The sequence below is a fragment of the Leptosomus discolor genome, chromosome 11 (assembly GCF_034619465.1).
Source record: "Leptosomus discolor isolate bLepDis1 chromosome 11, bLepDis1.hap2, whole genome shotgun sequence".
In the NCBI taxonomy this organism is placed as follows: domain Eukaryota; kingdom Metazoa; phylum Chordata; class Aves; order Leptosomiformes; family Leptosomidae; genus Leptosomus; species Leptosomus discolor.
Genome location: NC_141401.1, coordinates 13,991,051 through 14,014,377, shown reverse-complemented (window position 1 = coordinate 14,014,377; position 23,327 = coordinate 13,991,051). Strand labels below are relative to the sequence as shown.

The window sequence follows — 23,327 nt, the reverse complement described above, 5'->3', positions numbered from 1 at the left end:
TTGCTAAGCCCCCATCGTTGAAATAAGATTGTTGCCTCACAGCAAATGGCATCTGGGACACTGCATTGCAACCTGTCATGTGCCTTACAAGGGTCTGTCTTGTGTTAGAATAATATTGCTTCCTCTGTAGATACTGTTTCAAAACGTCTGTCTTAATTTGGTGACCATCAGAAGAAGCTTTAGCATTTCTATCAAAATAGTACTGTGTACCAAAACACTGTGAGTCACAGGGGTGACAGTGAAAGGTGCTTTGATATGTACCCGTGATACGTACTTTTTATTTGTCATTTTAGTATTCAGTCTCTATTGTAGCACTGTGCTATTCCAGTACTAAAGCAACTTCAAATTCACACTCTTGTAGGGGTTTCTTTTGTTGCTATTGACAGGTGTTTGTTTATTCTTGTGATAGGCTTGTATTTCAGTAACACTTCCCCACATCATTTTTAGACTCTGTCATATGTTTGCTTGCGGTACAAACTGATCCAGCTATTTTTTTCTACAGACAAGAGATTTGTTAAGTTCTTTATTGAAAACGAAGAGAAATTCCCCATCTTACATTTTAGATTAATATAACAAGCTTAGTAAACTATGATACAAAAATCACTATTCCAATCGCTCCCATGTCTTCTGAAGGACATTACAGAGAACTCCTTTAAGATGCTCAGCTCAATGTCTGTATTTGTAGTCCTGTTGGAGGAGACAGAGCAAAGACAGAAAAGTCTATTACTAGGGAAAGTAGAGAAGAAAATCTTGGCAGTTAAAATAAGCAGGCATTGACAGCTAATGTGTTTTGAAATGTTGCCCACAATGGTCAATCCGTTCCAATGATGAATGCTTTATTTTCATGAAGACTAGAACACCATTTCAGTATTCTAGCTTTTAAAAAGAAATCCTTGGGTGGATATTTGATTTGAAAGGTTTGCTTTCCTTTAAGTGCTTTTAAGTTGTGTTTGACTGTTGTATTTAGGGGCATCCTTGTAGCTGCTCTTTACAACAGATATCAGTTGACGGAGTGGGAAATAGCTATTGCATCTTGAATTACACAATATTTATGAAATGTCAGGCTGAGCTGTGGTAAGCAGCTGAAATATGCTTAGATGAGTGGATATTTAATTTCCTGTAGGGCACAAATGTGTTGCTGCACAGTGTAAAAACGTTAGTTTCCTAAGATCCAGACAAAACATGTTGCTATGTTCCATTTCATGTGTTCTTTGTGACACTTCATAATCATGACGAAAGAGATGCCAAGAAAAAAGCTGCCTGTAGCTTATTTTCTCCTAGGTTTTGAAATTCATTACCCATATTAATCTGTTATAGCTCAGTTGCTTGTGGGGCTGACTGAGGGGCTGCTGAAGCTAAAGCTGGAAAGATGGGGGGGTTGGTGAGGCATTACTTCCTTTATTACTGGTTTGTTTGTGTTCTGCCGTTTAAAACATATTAATCTCTATTTGTAATTGTTAGTATACCCAGTGAGCAGGCAGGATTTTTTTTAAAATTAAAATAACTCATGAAATAATAAATACAGCTTTTTATGGAAGTAGAACATGTGGCCTAATGAGAAACCAGAACACCCTGTGTTAGTATGTCAGACATTGCAAAATGACCACTTTCTGCCCTAAGCAGTTTGAGTTGGGTGTAAGACAAAATTTTCACATAAGATTGAAATTACATTTTATAGTACATGACATTTTCTAAGTTTTCTGTGAACAGCGACTACCTCATCTTCCTTCCTATTCTTTTGACACACATGGTATTTCATAGAGGACTGGCAGGTCATACATTCATGCTAAATATATTGATCTCTGACTAATCTTTGAGTACAAGGATACAGGTGTTCCCTCTCCAACCTTTTTGTGCTGTTATTTGACAGTCATGGATTCTAGATACTTGTCCACTGGAATGAACTGTCACTAGAATCAGTAAAATTAGAAAATCAGCAGAATTAATCTCTCCAATATGTGAATTGCTTCTAGACGGGTGATGTTTTACCTATCAGGCAATTTCTGTCTGTAGTTTGTTCAAGAGCTCAAAATTTGAGATCTGTTGGTAAGTTTGAATTGGATACCCTTTTTACTTGAAAAGTTTCTATTCCTAGCTTGAGTGAGCATCCTGGTGAGAATAAATGTGCTAACGTAGTTTTAAGATTTACGTCCTGCTTAATTTGATGTTTTCTTTACAAGTGGCTGTTTTGTCTTGGCTTTTGGGCTGTGATTTTGCAGTCAATCACTTCCAATTGTTAATTGAATTACACAGTAGAAACATTTGTGCAATCTTTGCCCAGGTTGTGTGTGAGACTGAGACAGTTTTTATTATTTACTGTTTTTCAGCTTCTAAACTTTTGGAAACATCAATGTGTTTCATAGCCTTTGATTCTTCCTTTCCCAGCTCCCTTACAAGTATAACGCGATACTCTTGCACAATAAGCAAGCTTTAGAGAGTGAAACTAGGTTTATTAATGTTTGACTTGCATCTCTCAGGAAAAACACTTGTTTATTGCCTTCAGAATGTACTGGTTTGATGAATAAGCTGCACCAAGAATAGAACAAAAGTATGTGAAATAGAATGAGGTGGAAATGGTCTGTGTGTAGGTGTGAGCCAGTGCTGACTAAATCTGCTATGTTAGTGAGGCACAGATAGGAAAAAGGCTTTTTAAATTCAGAAGTAAGGTCTCTCGAGAATACTGTTGTTTATATCATAGTTGCGTATGTTTGACTTTTAAATTCTTTGAGCTGTTAAACAACTTTTGCTTGCATAGTGCGGCTCAACCAATAATCTGCTCTGAGATGTGATCCCTGAATTATATTCACAGCGTTAGGGTGTTGGTCCAGGCCTAATTCTGTGCATGTATCTGTGTGGTGCTTAAATTTATATACAGGTAGTACGAAACACTGCTTAGTTATGCACCTCAAGTTATACATGGGTGTTAGTAGCAGTTATGCTGGATACTGCATCAAAGCCCTCTTTTTTCAAAAAGATGGGAATTTGGTGGGCTCAGACTTGTGCACTAAAAATAATAATTAGAGCTGCAAGACAAATTTGTGTCTGATTACTGTATGAATGGAATTGGTTATTTAAAATTGGTTATTGGCTTTTTTTTCTGCTTGTTTACAGGTTGCATGGCCGATACCATGAAATGGCACCAAACGTTGTGCCCATGGACTATACAAAGGACCCAGATGTTAAACTACCTATGCAGCTTATAATAAACATGCCTGAGCTAAAGGTATCACTTCTGACTGCTTACAAACTGTGTCTTAAGTTATGTAGCTCATCTGCCAGAGGTTTTGCCGAGTTTGATATCCTGAAGCAACGTGGCATGCTAAGTTCTTCCCCTTCCTGTTATTGTTCAAGGGTAAAACCAGCCCCAGAAACTGGAAAATATGTAAGTGGATGTCTTTCTTGAAGATAGTTGGGATAGATGTTAAAGGAAATGAGTAGGAAATAAAATTAAATTTAGTAATCTTTCCGCTTTGTATATATCGATCCCTTAGAAGCCCGTGGGATCTTTGTGTGAAGAGCTGGTTAGAAATCAGAAGTTCTTTTCTCGGTGTGTTGACAGGAAATCTGCCAGAGGTGTTCAAAATGTTGCTGATCAAAATTAAAGATTTTTTCCCCCTTTTTTCAGCTGCAAAGGCACAATAAATCTTGTTTTTCTTAATTATCAGGAGTCATTACATGATAGGAAGTGGAAAGATGGACCATGTCACTCCAAATGAGAGAAGCAGTAGACATAAAGCAACTGGTGCAGAAGAAAAATTGAGACAGTATTTGTTTCTGTTATTTTATCAGTTCAAAAATTGAATATGGTTTTAACAGGACAAATATGGATTTTTAGCATTTATTTTTTTAAACAGTTCATTGAATTATGTTGTCTTTGGTCTTGTGGTCTATTTTTTAATGTATGCAAATTAGCTAACATCTTTAAATTATTATCATGTAGAAATAACTTTGTTCACTGTGATAGCTGCGTGAAGTATCATCAAGCTTTTTAAGAGCAATGTCTTAAACCCTTGTAATCACTGGCCTTCCACTTGATTTTAACGATTTAGAAAATCTTCCTTGATGTTGTCAGATACTGAATATTTAGAGAAAAAGTGCAAGCATAATCAGTGCTTTAGAAATTCAGTATGGGAGGAGGTTAAGTCAACATAAAGTGAAAGACGTTGGAATTAGGTTTCAAGTTGAAGTTCATAGAACTCCGTGTGCCTTTGCCACATTTATGTATGTTTAATTCTGAGACAATACCATTTATTGAACAAGAAACACATTTCACTCTGGAGAATGTTTGTAAAAAACTCTTTGATCAGCATTTCATATAAATGGAAGCGTTAAACACATATGAGCTTTTAATTCAATAGAATTCCTTTGAAAATTTTTCATCCTGCAGTTATGACTCTGATTTACCAGATACCTACGTACAGCTTGAGTTTCTTTTTCACACTAAGCATGGGATTCTTCAGCAAAATCCTAGTATATGTTTATACTCTTTCTAATGATGAGTTGGCCCTGTAAAATGTAGATGGAGATGTAGCTAGTTTTAATTCCAAAATTACACATAAAAAATTAAGACATCTTATAAATAAAAAAATGCAAGGGAAACTTTAGACATCATTAATTCTATTATAGAAGCCATAAATGCCGCTATCATCAACACAGCACATCTACATTGAGTTATTAAACATATTAATGTTTAGGATTTTGGTAGAGCTGTGTTGCTGATGACCTTCCTTAACAATATTGTGTAGTATAGGAATAAAACTAGTGTATACCTTACTATTGTTTAAATAGTTACAGAGCTGAAAGCTGTGATGTGCTTTGAGTTGTTCCTAGAACTTATAAAATGGTTCTTTCATGAGCTGGTTGAAAGCTATTCAACCTTTTAAGTCCTAAAGCTGCAAAACCCAACACTAATTAGAATCCAGCTCCAGGTTAGTCTCATGTTGGCTGTGCGCATGTTCCAAGTATGTGTCCTTGACTGCTGTGGGTGTAATTCCTTCTCTGCAGCTTGCAAAGTTAACCTTCCTAGCTCACCTCAAATGAAATGAATGACGTTTAAAAAATCGTGCACGTACTATAGTTTAAAAAAAATTCTTCTGATCTTTGCTCATTATGTTACACCGTGTGAAGTAGGAACAGGATAAGAAAGTAATGTAATTCAAGGTTTGTTTAAATATGAACTTTTAGTATCAGCAGCATTTAAGAAGGTGTTATTTTTCAAAAACATTATGTGTTTAAATGTATTGAAATGTCTATGAAAGAGCCTAAGTTATGTGCCTGTGTACTTAATGATGAAAAAAGGGCGAGAAGTACTGGAAAAGTATTCCTGGAACTTCAAAATAGGGGGGAATAAGAGCTTGCTGAAAAGTTCTTTTCAGTTAATTCAATTGCATAAAATGTCTTATTATATGTTAACCATTCAGATATAAATATTTCACATAAATTTTGTATAACATGAATGTTTGTATCATTTTTCTTATTATACAAATAAGAAATTAGGCAACTGGCAAAATTAATAATATTTTGTAAAAGTACCCTGTATTTTAGTTACTTCAAATTGAGCGCAATTTGGAGATAGCAACAAAGATTTCAAACTTGATTATCTAAAATTAGATTTAAGACATAATTAGGCATCAAAACCAGTAGCCTGTGAGAAGTTGCTAGCACAAGCAGACCTCATTAGGCCCTTAGGCTGTATTCTGAAGTATAGTGTTAAATTGCTCAATGGAGCTAAAAGCTGGGAATTGGAATGCTGGCTCTAAGTCTTCATTGTCCTACCTATGAGATCATGGGATGAGATAAATGATACCAACAGGTGAGTAGAGAATGATTATGCACTACTTCTCACAAGGACAAGGAAGTATTGCGTGAAATTACAGACAGACTGACATAATATGTGAATATATTAAGGAACTTTTTGGCAAAGACTGCATTAGTCTTCAAAAATTATTTAAGTTCTTTTACGGAGCTGGATTCCTCAGATTGCTCTTAAGTTTTATGATCTGGATGTAATATCTAACTCAGAAAGTCCCCGAAATGCTCATTGCTTTCTCAGAGTATACTATAGGAAGGATGACTGTATATCTCCCTCTTTTTTTTTTTTTTTTTAAATTCTTGCCTTATCTGCTACTGGTTGCAGTTAGAGTTAGGCTGGTGGGTTGGATGGACTGATAATTATGACATTTCCCATATTACAGGGTTTTTTCCCTCCTTAGAAGCAATCTCTAGATCTCTTGGATTTATTCTTAATGCCCCAGTGAGATTTGACTGAGATTATTTAATCAAAGGACCTGCTCTTAGCAGTTACCTGGAACCAGTCATTTGAAGCTTAGCAGCTAGTACAAAAGGAAGAAGATGCTTCATCTTGAAATACGAATATTTGCCGGACTTACTGAATGCTGTCATGTTGGATGGACAGCTGTATATAAAAATGCAAATTACTGTTGTGTGGAATACAATACTACAAAAATTACTAATTGTCTTACATTTGTGAATATAAAATACTTTTTTTAGTAGCTGACAGGATGAAATAGCATGGACTTCACAAAGTCTAAATTTGTGGGACCATCTTAAGTATTCTGGTTGTTTTCAGCCATCTGCTATTTTTGCTTATGCATAAATATTGAATTCTTATCTTTGTGATAAAAGGTATCATCCTCAAGGGTTTTTGATTCATTCATCCATTATTGCAAGTAGTTTTGTGTCTCTCTAACATGTCTGCAACTCGTTCATCACTGCAGCATCTTAGGTGCTTGTACTGGCACTTCTAGTATGGACAGTCAGTATTCCTTAAGTTTTACCATATTATCTCTAGGATCTTGATTGCAGTGTGAAGTTCTTTGGCTCAGTTATCTGACTCTGAAGAGTTTAACTGCCAGATGGCTGATAGTTACTTTGTGAAAAATCGAGGCTAAGTTCAGAAAAGAAAGCGAGAAACAATCATCACGCACATTCTTTCTGGCTTCAGTGATACAGGATTGAACACTTAAGGTTAACAGCTCATTCTATGAAAACTTTAGAGATGGCAGACTACTATATTTACAAGACAGCCTGGTACTGAGGCTGAGATATAAACCAGAAATTTTATACTGAACCATGATTAGATTTGTGATACAGTAGCACATCTCGCTACCTTAGCAAACTTAGGTGGTAATGATAATAGACTTCCTAATAGACTTCCGTAAGCGAAGTGGATCATAATCCATCTTCTTGCACCACATCAAGTCTGTGAGGCTTTCTGACCCTGCTTTAGAAGATGTCTCCAGGGTAATGGAACTTGATTTTATGAAAATAGCTTGGCAAAATTCAGTGTCAAAGTCTCATAAGGCTGTGGAAGAACCTTAGAAATGTTGCTATCAAACCACTTATTTCAGGAATTCTAGCAGTTCATAAAGTGCTTTCAATATCTAGTGAGCTTGTTTCCTGTAAAATATCAGTTAGACTAGATCTTGCTCCATAACTCTTTCAAAACATCGACACTGAAACATACTAAAATGCCCTGTAGGATCTCAGTTATAAACTGGGGTCAGTCTTGCTCATGGAGCGTTTTGCAATTACCTGTGCAGTTGGGGGGAGTGGGAGAGGGTCTTTCCCCTAGAGTTCATTTTCCAGGCAATCTAGGTAGTAATAGTAACTCCAGCTCATATGCTAAGGAAAAAAAAAAAATCTTTAACCTTTGCAACTTGACCAGACTGCTGAATAAATCGTTATGGTGTTTCCTTTCTTCAGTAAATTTTCATCATGGTGAAGACAGTCAACATTTAAATCTTAAAATAGAAATAAATTAACTAAATGTCTGTTGAATTCTAATAAAATTAGTGATAATGTCAATGCACCTGGCTTTTTTCATATACACATTACAATTCTAGTTACTGGCAATGTTGAGCTCAATACCACTGCAGACTGACAAATGGATAGAATCAATAGTGCACTTTTCTAAATTAGATTCTTTTACTGTAAAGAAAGATCTTTACCTCACGGTTTAATGTTTTGAGCCAGGATTTTTGTGTTTCAAAGAAAAAAAAAATGGTGATGGTCACTCATTTTAATTGGTCATGAATTACTCACTAACTCATGATTCTTAAAAGTTGAAAGTCAGGACAAGAAATAAATAAATAAAGAAGAGGCAGATACTTTAAGTTGATTAGGTCTACCATTACACTGAAGTTAACAGAGCTAGTTTGCTCCATCGGTTTCATTGCAGTCTCTGTTCTCTAATTTTGGTTACACAGGCAGCAGTCTAATAAATTAGCTTTAGGGCATATGGGCACTTGTGAGATTGCAGCAATTAATATTGCAGAATTGTAGCAATGATATGGGCTGTTCAGTATGAGACCATGTAGAAAGTGAAAGTGATTTTGTTTCAAAGCAAAACTGATTTCACTTGTATTATCCCTGTCATTTCCACAGAGATAGACTTGAGAATGTGAGCTGATGACAGAGATCATGTATGATCTGTAGAAGTGGGTGGGTGGCCATCATCTTTGTGACACGTATGTTGAGCTGTCAGAATCTTCAAATTGGCGTGCAGCCTGTCTCTGGTTACTGCAGTGTAGAGCAATCCTTCTGTCAGGAGCTGGTCACAAAAGGACTTCCTGGAGTGGAACCATTTTTGTTTCATTCACTTTACAGTCTGTTGCTTTCTTTTTTTGGCTTGTGCGGCAACTTCATTGATCCTCACAGGCCTTGTCATTAGCTGCAGCAGTGAGTGAGGTAGTTCATAAATCCACACACTACTGAAACAATGACCAGCAGGCACAGGAATCAGTCAGGAGAAGGAAAGGACACACGGAGAACAGTGAATCAGTCACACATTTCAGAAACAATGTTAGCACCCTATTTTTGGTAAATTTAAACATGAATGCATGGGACTTACTTCAAAATAAAATGAAAACCCTTCCTACAGTTTTAATAGGATGGAATTTTACAAGTGATTTCAATGAGTCCTCGGTTTCAAAGCTCACCGTGTAACAAGTCAATGACACCTGACGCTCTTTTCAAGCCCCCACCACTGCTCTGGCCAATCTTTGTCTGCAGGTCATCCCAGCTTCCTTGTCTCTGCATTCTGTTAGCTGTTTCTAGGTATAATGGGATCTTTTACCCCTTTCAGACCACTCTCCTTGCTTCTCTGAAGCCCCTTTTTAACTGTGTGTCTCAACTGTTTGGCCTTCAGGTGTAATAAGTGAGGGCCACTTTCTCTCCATTGGACTCCAAATCTGTACCTGCTTGATGGTCTTTACCAGTATTGTCTGCGGTTTCCTGCTATAGTTGGTGAATCAGTTTTTGTTAAAATGCCTTATATTCCCATGATATACTACTATGTTCTGTAATATTTAGGCAATTCTGTATGCATCCAGAATCTTTGGTTGTTTGGCCGTTGTGACCATAGTGCAGCCTTCAGTAAAGAGGTGAGCTCGTTGCTGAGCTGTCTTATGTTTCTACTTTCTGACAGAATGACATGATCATTTTTATTTTTTTTAAGATGTAAACATATAAATTTAGCTGTACCTTAGCCTTGGTTTGTGCAGGGTTTTCTTAATCAGTACCCTGTGGGGACTGCAGAGAAGTTTAATAACATTAATATAATCATCTACACATGAAAAAAAAAAAATACTGATTTTGAGGATGAATAAAAGAAAAAAAACAAACACCAACAGCAAAGAAATGTGCTTTTATCTACTCCAGGGACAATTTGCTGTTGTGCTTACTATTCTTCCCTTCCAGAGCACCGGCCTCTCCTATGTAGGTCTGGTAACGAACAATTTAGCCATTTTTATATTAACGTTTGTCTGGTAGGAGTTCATTTATTTTTAATTTTTTTTTTTTTTAGGAATAACTCCTGAAATTTGAGAAAGGCTTGGTTCTGATCGGTTCTGAACAAGTCCTGATTAAAACATCCAAAGGGATTCTGCAGACTGCTTTGTGCTTTTAAGTATCTTTCCTGATGTCAGTGGAGACTTATGTTCAAATACAAAAGAGAAAATGATCATTGTGTTTCTGTGGATATAAAACTGAGAATCATTTTGTGATGACTGTCCAGAATCTCCAGCTTAGTTATCTTGACCTGTCTTACAACTTTACTTGCAACCTCTTATTTCCGAGATGCAGTCAGCTTGTGAAAATAGCATATAGTGCTTTAAATTAATTTGTCAAGCTGCAAAACAGATAGGGCAAAAGGACAACACAGTGCTTTCCTAGAGCCTGTGATGGAAAATAACAAGTGACTTGATAAGATGTAGCTGCAATCTCCGGTATATAACTTAAAATAGTTTCTTAGAAAACTAATGGTTATATTTTATTGTATGGTGCTTTAGGTCTATATGTTGGAATAGATGCCACATGACATTAAAAATTATAGAAACACAATTATCTGAGTAGAAAAAGTGATCATTAAGAAGATGGATGGCACATTTAGGAGGATTTTCTTAAGCCACTGCAGCAGCATCAATCTGCAGAACAGCAGAGTTTTGGCTGTAACAATTCTTTTTGTTTCTGTCTCCCCTCTCATTTTTATTGTGAGAGGACAGTAAAAGCTTTTTAACAAGACAAATGTAAGTTTCTAGTTTTAAAAGGGTTCTTTTTAAAACAACTAGTGCTTCAGGAAAAACAATCTAGAAAGGAACAGTATCATTTTCCCCTTTACTCCCTTCCCCCATGGCTTTTCCTTTAAATATGATGGAACCTTAATCTGTGCTCTTTAGAGTAGAGGTAATGAAATTACAGAAAGGATGTGAAAAGTATCTGTGAAGGTAAGCTAATAGTTTCCATTGTGTAAGCCACAGATATACTGCCTGAAGACATACAATATGAGAAAGTTGAAGGCAAGAAATCAATATGAGGAAAGATTTTATTTTTCATTTAGGTTTTAGAGATCCATTTGGCAAAGAGTTACTTAAGAAGTATGCTTAGGTCCATATAGTTCTTTGTTAATTCATCTGTATTTTCAAGTTCTCCAGTATGCCAAATACGTAATTCATCATATGCAACTGCAATATGCTTATTCAGTCAGAGAGATCGTGCCTAGCATTTCTAATGCAGAAAGTCCTGGGTTTGATGTTCACTGCTGATAGGGATATTTGCATCTGCCAGTTTGTTACTCAGTGCTGCCTCCAAGATGTCAGTTTACAACTGTTACCATGACTCTCAGTTCTGATGAGGTTTGTTCCAAAGAATGCAATATAGTGTTTTAGGAATAAGGAAGATAATTTTTGTAACGCGTGTTCTCCTCCATTTTGATATTTGACATACCCTAATATTAAATTTTTAACAGACACACCATTTTTTTTAGGAAGAAAGTGGGCCTTTTTATGTATATTTCAGCCCAAATGAATCTTACTTTGGCTTTTGACAAATTATATGATGATTTGAAAGAGTAGAATCAATTGTTTTCCACTGAGTGTCTGTATGTTTATTCATACCACAAACAAGCACTCAAATCAGATACTTTAGCCTTAACAGTACCCACAGATGCACATCTGCTATACCTCCTCTACACATCATGCACATGATGTGAGTGATCATTACGTATCCTTTTACAGTGACTTTCAGCCATCTGGCTAATTCTGGGGAGTTGTTTTTCATTCCGAGACTCTTGAGAGAGTCTGTTTTTTTGAGTCTGTTACCTTTTTATTTCCAGGAATCCCTCTTCTACTCTATTTTCTTTTTTATTTTTATTTGGCCTGTTAAATTATTATTCACCCTTCATCTGAACACTGAGCTCAGCCTTATGTATTCAGCTCAGAGCACAGTGAGCTCATTAATCTCCTACCATTTGACATCTATAGGCATGCTCCCTCTTGTGGAATTACCTCAGTCATCAAATCTGCAGAAGAATTTGAATTTAGTATTGACTACTTTAGTGGGCTGTCATTTGAGCCTATGGCACTGTGGTCTCTATTTCACCGGTCCATTAAAACGGCCTTGTTCCTGGCCGTTGTCTTGGCCAGAAGGACTGGAGAGATCTTGGCATATAGTAGTGAATTTTGAATCTTTATTGTCTCAGAGAATTACGCTTCCAGTGTCTGTTTCTCAGATCTCGCCCGTCCTCAGAAGATTGACACACACACACTTATATGGTTTGTCATTAGATGGATATCTGCCCTTTGGCAGACACCAACTAATGTCTACCATGGAAGTAGTCCTAGAGTGCAAACTGCAAGACCCAAAGACATCTCATTAGATAGTTGATGTATCCTGAGTGGTTTGTTATCATTAAATAGAAGCCCTCTGATAGAATCAGGTATGCTCTCTGAGGTTCTGAATGGCCAGTATAGCTTCTGTGAAAAAGTACCTCTAAGTTCCAGATGAGATAGCCACTGAAATTTTTTCTTAAATTTGCCGGGTGACATGACTTGAGAAATGTCTGTGGGTGTGGTATAGCCTTGATCAATCCACGCCTTGTACCTGAGTGTCTGACCACTTCTCTGTACTTGCATCCTAGAACTAGACACTGCAAAGGGTCATCCCGTAGTGTGAATCTACACATTGAACAGTCACCTGAAGGAAAAAGGAAGACTGCTTTCCAGGAACTGGATGTTCTTTGAGATGTCAATGTGCACAGTCACACTTCACATTTCTCTTAGAGGAAATTAAGCTTTTGTATGTTATGTTTGTCTTTTAACAAGAATCCTGAAAACTTTTCCATTATTTGAGGCTGTAACAAAATATATCTTGAGTGTTACTTATGTGCGGGTGACAAATTTCATTACGCTTCCAAATTGCCCCTGTGATTTCAGTTGAACATCTTTATCTTCAGCTCTTGTAAGCTGCTGCACACCAGTGCTTGAATTTCACTTCAGAAGCAGCTGCATATTGGTAAGTGGTAAGTAGCCGAATTCTTGTGAGGTACTTTATGTTCCTTTAAGATGAAGGATATTGCATAAATATAAAACACCAGTCTGTTCGTGTGACACTGCTTTGGACACACAGCTTGTATTTTTTTAGTCTCCACAGAGATGCAGAAAATGTGTTCTACATACAAATGTATGTGTTCTATGTGTGAATTATCAGAAAAGAATTCAAGTAAACTGAAAAATAACATTTTCTGGTCATTTACCTTTCAAATATAGCCGGTTTATGAAATTTAATTTAAAATAGTTGGATGGTTTATGAATACCTGTTAACTAATTAAATTTACAGAAAAAAAAAAAAAGTTAAATGGATATATGATTGAGCTCTGAGCTTTTGCAATACAGCTTCTTTTAAAGCCAAATAAAATGCTGCATGGTGTTAAAAATAATGAACATCATACGCCACAACCAAAGCTGTTTACCTTTACAGGAGATCAATACATTAATTGATGTCTTGGCTTCAGATAAGATCTGTAGATCAGCTTTGGTGAGATGCTGCTCACAGCCCAAATGATGTTTTTGTGTTTTATCCATATTCAACTGAATTACGTTGATTTTCCCAGTTTTATAGACATAGCTACAAATTCATCTTGGGTTTTTATACAGCTCTGAGAAAGGTGCTGGTTTGTTACCATAAAAACATTTATTTTGGACTTCAAAGTAATAAAGCAGCTTTATTTATGCTTGCTTGTGTGTTTATGGTTTTAGAATATTGTCATCTTCAGAGTAGCCTTGACACCAGCTGGGTTCGTAGGGTGCTAGAGAAGGATTTTAGGATCATCTCCTGAGGAGATGAAATTTCATTTAAAACTCTGGAGTTTGTAGTCAGTTCAACCAGAGGTTGGACACTGATGAGTATCAGACTTAAAATGAAAGACTTTTCTACAAGGTTCTACTGGGATGTGACTCTACTGCTTTAACGAACAGACATGATTTGGTTGCTGGTTGGTTGATTGGTTCCACATCATTTAGGTGTGGAATGCAGATACTTGCTTTTTAAAGTGGTTTCATAAATAATATTTGTTCCTCCAGCCTTCAGTCAGGTCCCACCAGAGGGCATAAAGACCCTGTTTGTTTCATTGTCTTTCCACCTTGGTCTCTGTGTTTCCTTCCCTTCCTGGCATCCTCTGTTGTATGTGCTAGCTTCTTAATATAGGAGCTGTAACCCTCCTGGCTGTGTCAGTCTGACACCCTGTTATGTGCAAATGATCTTCACACTCTTAGTACCTTTACCTTAACATTTATAAAGCATGTGTTCCACACAGGAGAAACGAGATGAGCACCAGTTCAGAGAGAAGGAATAATAATGGAGCTGAGAAAATTTGGGCGAGAAGCGGTCATGTGCAGCAGCGTGTTCTGCTGACACTTTTCTGCTGAAGCATGCAACTGTAAATTTTTAGATGCATTTTGGAAGGAAAAAACTTGTCTTCAAAGAACCAAACATGGAATTAAATACTTAACAGGGAATCTGCAGATTTTTTTGATCTTCCAAATATTTAAAAAAAAAAAAATAAAAAATGTATGTTTTTCACAGGAGAATCCTTTCAAGGAAAGGATTGTGGAATCTTTCTCAGAAGATGGAGACGGGAGCCTCAGCTTCAATGATTTTGTGGATATGTTCTCTGTGCTCAGTGAAATGGCTCCCAGAGAGCTTAAAGCAATCTATGCCTTTAAGATCTATGGTACAGTATTGGAATGCTTTTGTATACCTTTTTTGTTTGAAGTAAATGAGTATTGAGAGTTGTTGGTAATTTTTTTTTTTTTTGGTTCTTTTATTGTTTAGATTTTAACACAGATAACTTCATTTGTAAATCAGACTTGGAAAAAACCCTCAATAAGCTGACCCGAGAAGAGCTGACGGCAGAGGAAATCACTCTGGTTTGTGAGAAAGTGATAGAAGAGGCTGACATGGATGGTGATGGGAAACTAGGATTTGCAGATTTTGAAAATATGATTTCCAAAGCACCGGACTTTCTCAGGTATTGTTTTAAGAAAAAGATAATCTCTTGCATATTTTCAGGTATTTTTTTAGGATATCATTGTGTGGTGTAATACAAGAAGTGTCAGACACAAGTACTTCACCAGAGAGCTGGCTGGAGGATGACTTCTTATCCTATCTCAGTTTACTATTCTAGAGCATATTCTCTCCTAACTTCAAGACTAAGAGCTCAATGACTTTTATCTCCTTTTTTTTTTTTCCCCCCCCCTGTTTGTGTGGTTTCTTCAGGAAAATATTTTGATAAATTCAAATTCGTATTGTTCTCAAGCTTGTAGCAAGCATCCATGCTGTCTGAATAGGAATGTGTGTAAATATTGTGTACAAATATACATGGAAACACATTGATCTTTTGTGCTGAGAAGGTGAGAGCTAGAGGGCATTACAGTGGTACAGCTCATGCTGGTAGCAGAAAATCAGTTAAAATGATTTAATACTGCAGTCTTTCTTCTAGCCACTGTTAATCAAATTTTTTAATAATTGATTATTTTTTGGCTGTTTCTTCCTAATAATCTTTATATAAAACCCAGCTATCTTACAGTTTTTTTTCTTGTGCGTTTTATATTTAAAGAGACATTTTGAAAAGCACAGCAACTTTGTTTTCACACATTAATAAAATGTTCTACATAAACTTATAGTTAAGGCTATTTGACTAATACAAGGATAAGAAAATACAGTGAACAAGCCAGCAAAATAAGATTGGGAGGAGTTCATATTTGAACCTTAAATCTGCTGACAGAGTAGGCCAAAGCTAAAACCTAGGCTGAATTTCTCCCCAAATTTCAGTGATCTGGGTTAACTATGTCTTATAGTAAATGCTTGATAACCTGAAAAAGCTTTTTTTCATCGTCTTTGTTCGTATGCATTGTTGTTAAGTTCAGTGTTGCTATTTGTCTGGTGATAATTGATAACAACACATACGTTCTAACATCTGGGAAGATAATAATCCACAATTGTCTGGACTGCAGGCAGGTATATAATATGATTGTACGTTGTTTTGGGAATATTTGATTTAGTAACTTCTAGTTTTTGCAAACTTGTGTCTACTGATTAGTTGGCTGGTGTCTGAGAAGGAATTTAGTTTCAGTTTTTTGCTGCAGTTAAGGAGCAAACACTGGTTCATCTGTGTAGATTTTCTGATGTCTGGAAAGGTGTGGAATGATTTTCCATCTTTCTATGAAGCAGAACACTTAGACTTGTTTTTACACAGCTGCCCATTTGCAGGAAATTGGCAGAAACTTAATCATCTTTCAGTCACGTGTTGTGGAATTCTGCCAAAGGATTGGTAAACTACTGGGGAGGATTAACAAAGCTCAGAGTCAGACTGACTGAATGAACTGTATTTTCTTAGGAAATAAGGCTAAACTTCAGGATAGAATTGAGATAGATCAAAATTTGGACTGATAATCTTAATACTAATGGTGTTTAAGAACTTTTAAGTGTCCTGCAGAACACAGAAGTTGTTCTTTCATAAATTAAATTTCTAAGGAAAGGCATTATAATGAAATGATTCTATAGCATGAGGATGTGGTTCCTGTGAACTCTTGAGAAGCATCAGCATCTCACGAGGATATGCTACAAAGTTAATGTGAATGTCTTTTATACATTAGAAACGTATCAGGCATTCCTTGACTGATCAAGTGTATCAACGGAAACTCTTTTAGAACAAGACACATATTATCATTATGGTGAGGCTCAGCTGAGTAGGTATTCCAATACTTTGTTTTACATGTATTTCCAGCTAAGAAAATATTTTCTTTATACTGTTATCTGTATAGAAGCTGCTAGGGTCAGGTAGAGTTGCCTTCAATCAATCAAAAGGCTGTAGTGTACCTACAAATCTGGTAGAGAAGAGAGATCAAATGTGAAGAAATGAAGGCAAATCTGAAGACTCAGCAGAAACTGTAGTTTCAGAAGTTTCCTGTGCCATGACCGACTTTACTGCTGTGTTGTAGAGGATGGCAAACTGCTGACTGAGAATTCCAAGCTGAGGATGCTGTGCAATCCAGTCATTTCCTGGGAAAATAGCAGAGAGGATTATTTGCCACTATAGCCACTGGAATGTCTGTCATAATTATTTTTCTTTTCCAAGTTTGTGATGTTTTGGGAAGCTGAGGAAATGTGTGGAAAGACCTGAATGCTGGGTACTCAACAGGACAAGAAGATGAGTAAAAAGAGGGATGAAGGGAAGAGTACAGAGCTTGTTTATAGATTAGGTAAAGAGAAAATAGAAGGGGAGGGATCATTGACAATACTGATGATCTCAAAGGAGCAAGCTACCGAGTATTGGAAGACTGATCATCCAGTTGCCCAGTTCAAATGCATATACTTTGATCTACGTTTGTGACATGGTGAACTCATGTTATTAAGGTGTCTCCCTGATGCTCAAGATGGTGATGTATATATTTAAGGCAGATGTCTTGCATCTCTGGCTTCAAGGGAAATCATAGAATCATTTAGGTTGGAAAAAGACCAAAATGGTAACTTCCCACACTTTCAGGTGCAGGAGATTAGCTGGGTCACAGGATTCAGGTTTAAGAGCTCCTGATGTGACATGACCTAAAGAAGGGTTTCCTTCCACCTTCTGGCTGATACACTGGTTTAGAGCCTCTGGCTGTTAACTCAGCAACATGTGTTTTAGCCTTTGAAACTGTATTGCAAGATGAGGGTGCAAATAGAGAAAGTCTCAGAGCCGAGAAGAGAATGTATAGTTTCTCTGATTTGGTTTCTGTTTCAGCCAGAGTTAACAGCTGCAGGAGAAGAAGGTGACAAAGTCATGAGACCACTTTTATCCAAGCCAATCTGCATAGAAGAATTGATACCTCTCCTTTATTACAGTTTACTGTTCATTTTGCCTGTAAAGGTATTTTATTTTTTGAGGACATTCTCAGTCATATTTTTGCTGTATGCACTACATCATAGACTGACGTATTTGTTAATACTGAACTTCCTGATCTGAGCCACTTACTCTTATTTTTTAATACTGTGTAAATGTTACATTCTAAAGGGAGAAAGTTATTTGACTTTGGGAATGGGATCCATTGACTTTTAATAGGTACACCCAGGTTGGACTGGGGACTAAAACTAAACAGTGCTCTCTGATAGTAGCCAACGCATGTTAGCATGTGACAGAACGTGTGACATGGGACAAGAGTGCAATTCCTGTAGCTGATCTCTCACCACAAAAAAAACAGGTCCTATTCATTGAGTTCAATTATACTATAACAGTCTTGGACACATTACCTATTCATTTAATGAGACAGTGCTTTCTTTTGTCTTTCTGGAGATAAATCCAGCTCAATTCATGGCCTCTCATTTTCCCCGCCTCTGTGTCTTCATCTGTAATGGTGATAACCATAAGCTGTGTGCAGCCAAACTGTGAAGATAAGGCTGTGCAGTTTCACCATCTAATATAGTACAGAACATGCAAAGCAGAAGAAGTGTCTTGGTAGCGGATCGACAACCCTATATGCCGGTGGTAAACTTAAGCCTGAACAGTCTTCTTAATGTTGTAAAAAGATGAAAGCATGTTTTCATCTAAATAAAGTTGTCCCTTTTGAAATCTTCAGCAAATGCATGGAAAAAAAAATAGCAACCCATCACTGTCCAGAGATAGTCATAATTTCATTTGATTGTGCATATCTCCACTTTTTGTGCCCAACTGAATGCATTCCAGACTCTGAATTCAAGGAAGCTGAAGTGCCTGTTGATTTATACTTTTGACTGCTCAGCAGCTGTAAAAATTGAACATCTGGGAAGCAAAGCAATAGCCACTTTTGAAAATGATTGCCAGTGAGCAACTGGAGATGCTGGGTAACTGCAGTTTTCAGAGACTGCTGTGAAGCTATGGGCAATCAACATTTCTGATTATCTAATCCCGGAATACCATACTGGCACCTGGTATGTGATCCTTTTGAAAATGCTAACTTACCAGACCCCAGGTGATTTTTATTTGTAGTGAAGGTTTTCTTATTCTTTGCCTTCCCCCCTGCCCGCGCCCCCCCCCCAAGGCACTTCTTCACATTGCAAGAGCAGGAAACTTAGGATGCAACACAGTTAGGTTTTATCCCTGGCTCTGCCATTGCTTGAGCAGGTCGTCTCTGAGAAGCCATAAATCGTTTTGTTCTCTCTGCTCTGTTACATGGGACCAGTGCTTACCTGATTTCTGACAAACATGGAGAACTTCTAGAAAATGAACTATCCAACTGTAAAATCTCATCATCACTAAAATGAAATGAAGGTATGAAATTACTGAGGAGGAATACCTTCTTTACCCTGTCTGGAGGAATAACTTCTTTACCCTGTTTGTGGAAAACCTTTGAAGGCTAGATTCCTATGGAAACGTGCATTCTGGTTTTGAAGTGCTCTTTGCACACAGCTCAGTATGTTGGGCTTTTTTAAGCTGTCATACTGTGATGCATACTTGATATATACAGCAGGCATTAATTTTTGCACCATGATAGGCTTTGACCTGGTATGAGCTAAAGTTCATCCACTGTACGTTGACTGACTTTCCATATCTCATCACTCGTTTCTCAAACCTTTACTTAATGACCCTGTGTAGGTTTAATCTCCTGCAGACAGCCTTTGCAAGCTTTGTACTGCTGTCAAACACATGAAGATGCAGTAAAGTCTGTTGCTTGATTTGCACTGCTGTGGTTGAGGAATTTTTTTGACTAGAAGAAAACACTGTAATTGTTGACCAGGGAAGAAGATATACACATTTTTGGCTGTTATCCTGGAAGCTTGAGTAAGCTGTAAATGATAACGACAGTTGCTAGTTCAGAAAATTTGATCCCAGTAGGTTTATTTCACTGAAAATTGCTATCGTTAAGAAGCTGCTTGTAGTGTAACGGAAGTATTAGCAGTCTGAACTGCCACTAGCTAAGTGTTCTGTTCTACAAGACTGGTTACATTTTCCACAGGAAATGGTTTTATAAATCATCCTGGAAGTTTAAGCTTATTTCATTGCCTGAGGGTGAAACATACTATGACAATTTGAAATGGAGTTTGAGAAGAATATGACGTGAGTAACGCCTGGGAGCTGCCAGAGCTAGACAGAGAAACAACAGACTAAACAAAAGGATGTCATTGGAAATGCAGGATTTCTGGAACCTTTGTGGGCCTTTACCCATATAACAGTTGATGTCCTGACTCCAGTTCTACATAAAGCTGAAGTAACAGAAGCTCACTTGTAGGAAATGTGCCTCTTGTAAGACCTGTCCCAACATGCGGGTTATCTAGCTCTTGAGAACTAAAATTACAGCTAGTGACAAATTGCCAAGAGATGCTTAGCAAGAAAACTTAGTAAGTGGCAGGGAATAATTTTTGTCAGTATTTTTTGCTTCTTGGTAAAATGCTTAATCTCCAAAGGCCAAAATGACACTCTAATAGAAATAAATTCCAATACATAGATTTTCAGTGAAGTGGATTTGGATGGATTTTTTTAAGGAGTCATTCCTAAAATGTGTTCACATACAATGCTGTGGATTTTGTAGTTCCTTGATATTGCATATGTGGGAATTAAATTTTCAGGAGTTTGGATTAATATGGAGCTTTAGACATTTCTTGAATTGTGAAGAACATGTTTATAATTCTTTTTTTCTAAAACCTTAGTGCTGGTAAGCTCTTTGCATCACTGTATGCTTTCTTTCACAATACTTAGGCTACTGTGCCAGCTGCTATACATGATATCTTTTGTGTCACCCAGATTGAATAAATTCCTAAATATGAAGTTCCTAGAGGCCACTGTGAATATAAAATTTTATCTTCTCCAAATACATACAGCAGAGATTCCTTCAGTGAATTCTTGATTCAAATCAAATAGCTGTGATTGTTAGAGCATTCTTTTTGTAAAATAAAATCCCAAACCTGTACATCCAGAACTCTTCAGCCTCTGAAATACTCCAAAACCTTAAAATTTTATTTAGTAGGCATCAAAATTATGTATTTACATACAAAAATACATCATAATCCCTTCTGATTTCAGTCAAGAAGGAAACAAACATGTAGTTTATACTGTTGTGACCTTGAACAGAGATTGCTACCTAGAGAAAGTGAGCTTTTAGAATGCCCTCTTTAAATTGTCTTTTACTGTCCTGCTAAGGTGCTCACAAGTTCTTCTGAAAACTGAGGGCAGTAATAAGGCATGCTGCTTGCCTGTATCATATTGAAATAGAAAGAAGATAACAATCAGGAACTCTTGGTCCTAGCAAGACAACAAATTTATCTGCCAGATTTGACTTGTTTAGGAACCCAAATGCTGTGCCATACTAGAGGTACCATTGAGAAATATTTAGCTCTGCTGTATATCCAATGAATAGGTCACTTTATACTTGATTTACTCCAGTGCTGAGGTTGGACTCCTGCGTTAACATTTTCAGAAGATGGAAATTTCTCCCAGAATGTTTGTCTTCCTGAGAGCGTGAGAGAAGAGATTCAGATTCATTACATTGCCTTTTTGTACTTTAATGTTGTACCTAATGACAAATGTGTTTATAAATCTTAATCTTTTTCTTTCCTTTGCAGTACTTTCCACATAAGAATCTGAAGATGTTTCTGTGAGCCAGTGTTATCAGAAATTACTTGCCAGTCCAGCCTTTCTGAATCTCAGGCACTTTGGGGGCTTTTGTCCTTTAATTATGGCTTCTTAGAACTCAGCAGAAAGCACTGAAATAATTCTGGTCCACAAAAAGACAGAAGCATCATGTGATCTACAGGATATTTGGAACAGTCACATTTTTACCTTCACTGCTGGCCAAGCACTCTGGCAAAGACGGTTGGTTTTGGGGTTGTGGGTTTTCTTTTTTTTTTTTTTTTCTTTCTTAAACAGGCAGAATCAGAATATTATTAAAGGTATTTCCACATAGTTTTTATATTTATGAATATTTAATACTGCTCTTAAAAGCGCAAAAAAAAAAAAAAAAAAAAAAAAGATTGACAGAAGGGTTAGCTTTGACTTTTCCAAAAGTATTTGAAAGAGAGCATGGGCCTTAATTAATGAGATGCCTCTATCACTGTGTTGTACAGCTGGGGATCTTGCATGGAAATTATCTTAGGTGAAAGAACTGCAGTCAAGATCAAGCTCCCAGTGTTGAAGACAACCACATCCCAGGTTTGCCTTTCAGTCACTGACATGGCAGTTACTGGGTTTGGTGCTTACCTTCAACCAATATTTTATGGATTGTCATGTCCTCATAAAACTTGAAATATTTGCCTTTTGTATATGATAACTGCATACAGGATTAATTTCTTCCCAAGATAAACGTTAGAACTGTGTCCTTATTCTCAAAGAGAGTCCTGCATTTTACTCATTCTATGGGTCGATAATGTCGAATGAAGAATATGATCATCTGAAACTCGTGAAGAAGTTAAAAAAGCACAGAACTACCACTAAGGACATGAAAAGACATTTTCTTTCTAAACCAGCTATGCAATCTATCCCATAAAATGCATGAATGCAGCTCTGTATTTCTCTTCCCTCTCCAGCTGGAAATCAGCTAGACTTTTTTTTTTAATTCCAGTATTGTTTAGGTACTGGGGCTTGAAGACAATCATGTGTATTACTGTTCTAACAGTCAATAGAAGGGCTCTGTCACTTACATGGCTTCTGTATCAAAGTCATCACAATTAAAACTTTTGACGCATTCTGTTGTGCTTTGAGAATTTTTGGGCTAAGCACATGCTATTTTCCCTTCTGGTCACTATTCCAATTTCTGTGAAGTTAAATCTTTCAAATGGTGAAATGTGTTATTCTTATTGAAAAAGTTAAATATATTGAAGAAGTTGTTAAAGTAGAGAAGTAAATCTTTTTACCATTTCTGTAGGGGTGATGGTGGTTGTCTACCTTGGAACTTCGTATTTATGGTGAACTTGCAGTGTAGATTGCTGCTTAAATTTACACAGTATGCATCAAGAAGAAATATTTATCTAGCAGTACGATTGTACATTAAAAGTGTCGATGGAAATTTAGGGTATTCAGGGTATACAGGACAGACTTGTCTAAGAAAGCATAGTGAAATTGAAACTTTAATGTTAGTAATAATACTTATTTTTAAAATATTTTTTAGAATGATCATATTCAGTGATGTTTATAGATTTTAATACTTTCTCCTGCTGGTTTCTATTTAGATAAAGGAATTAGAGCCTGAATTCCCTTTGATTTACCTAAGTTAAGATTAGCATAAATAAATCCTGCTATTCAGTTCTGGTTGAGTAAGAAGAGGTTCAAGCTTCAATCTTTTTCATTTGGAGCAGATTAAGTTAGATGTATTGGTTGATTCAAACAATTTGCAAGACATTGACAATAAGAGAGATTGTGTTAAAATTACTTTCAATTCATTGAAATGTCAGCCTAACAGTTTTTTATTTTGTTCAAGACACACATTTAATCTTGAAAGCTTGCGAGATGTGTTTTTCTGTCATGATTAGTTATATATTGTAAAATACCAGATTGTAACTTTCTGGATCGGATTATTCAGACAAAA

The 23,327-nt window shown here is 36.7% G+C and overlaps 1 protein-coding gene across 1 annotated transcript; it reads left to right on the top strand.

Moving 5' to 3' along the window:
• Positions 1–3,118: 3,118 nt before the first annotated feature.
• CIB2 (calcium and integrin binding family member 2) lies at positions 3,119–21,391 on the top strand. The gene is made up of 4 exons (XM_009954912.2): positions 3,119–3,223; positions 14,380–14,527; positions 14,629–14,824; positions 21,370–21,391. The coding sequence occupies exons 1-4, from the start codon at positions 3,134–3,136 to the stop codon at positions 21,389–21,391; spliced, it is 456 nt and encodes a 151-aa protein (XP_009953214.2). The 5' UTR covers positions 3,119–3,133.
• The last annotated feature ends 1,936 nt before the right edge of the window (positions 21,392–23,327 follow it).

Bases quoted from the DNA above. Each gene is read 5' to 3' on its own strand.
- CIB2 (XM_009954912.2), top strand. From the start codon at position 3,134: ATGGCACCAAACGTTGTGCCCATGGACTATACAAAGGACCCAGATGTT. The intron at 3,224-14,379 runs GTATCACTTCTG...TGTTTTTCACAG, and splicing joins TAAACATGCCTGAGCTAAAG to GAGAATCCTTTCAAGGAAAG. The intron at 14,528-14,628 runs GTACAGTATTGG...TTTATTGTTTAG, and splicing joins CTATGCCTTTAAGATCTATG to ATTTTAACACAGATAACTTC.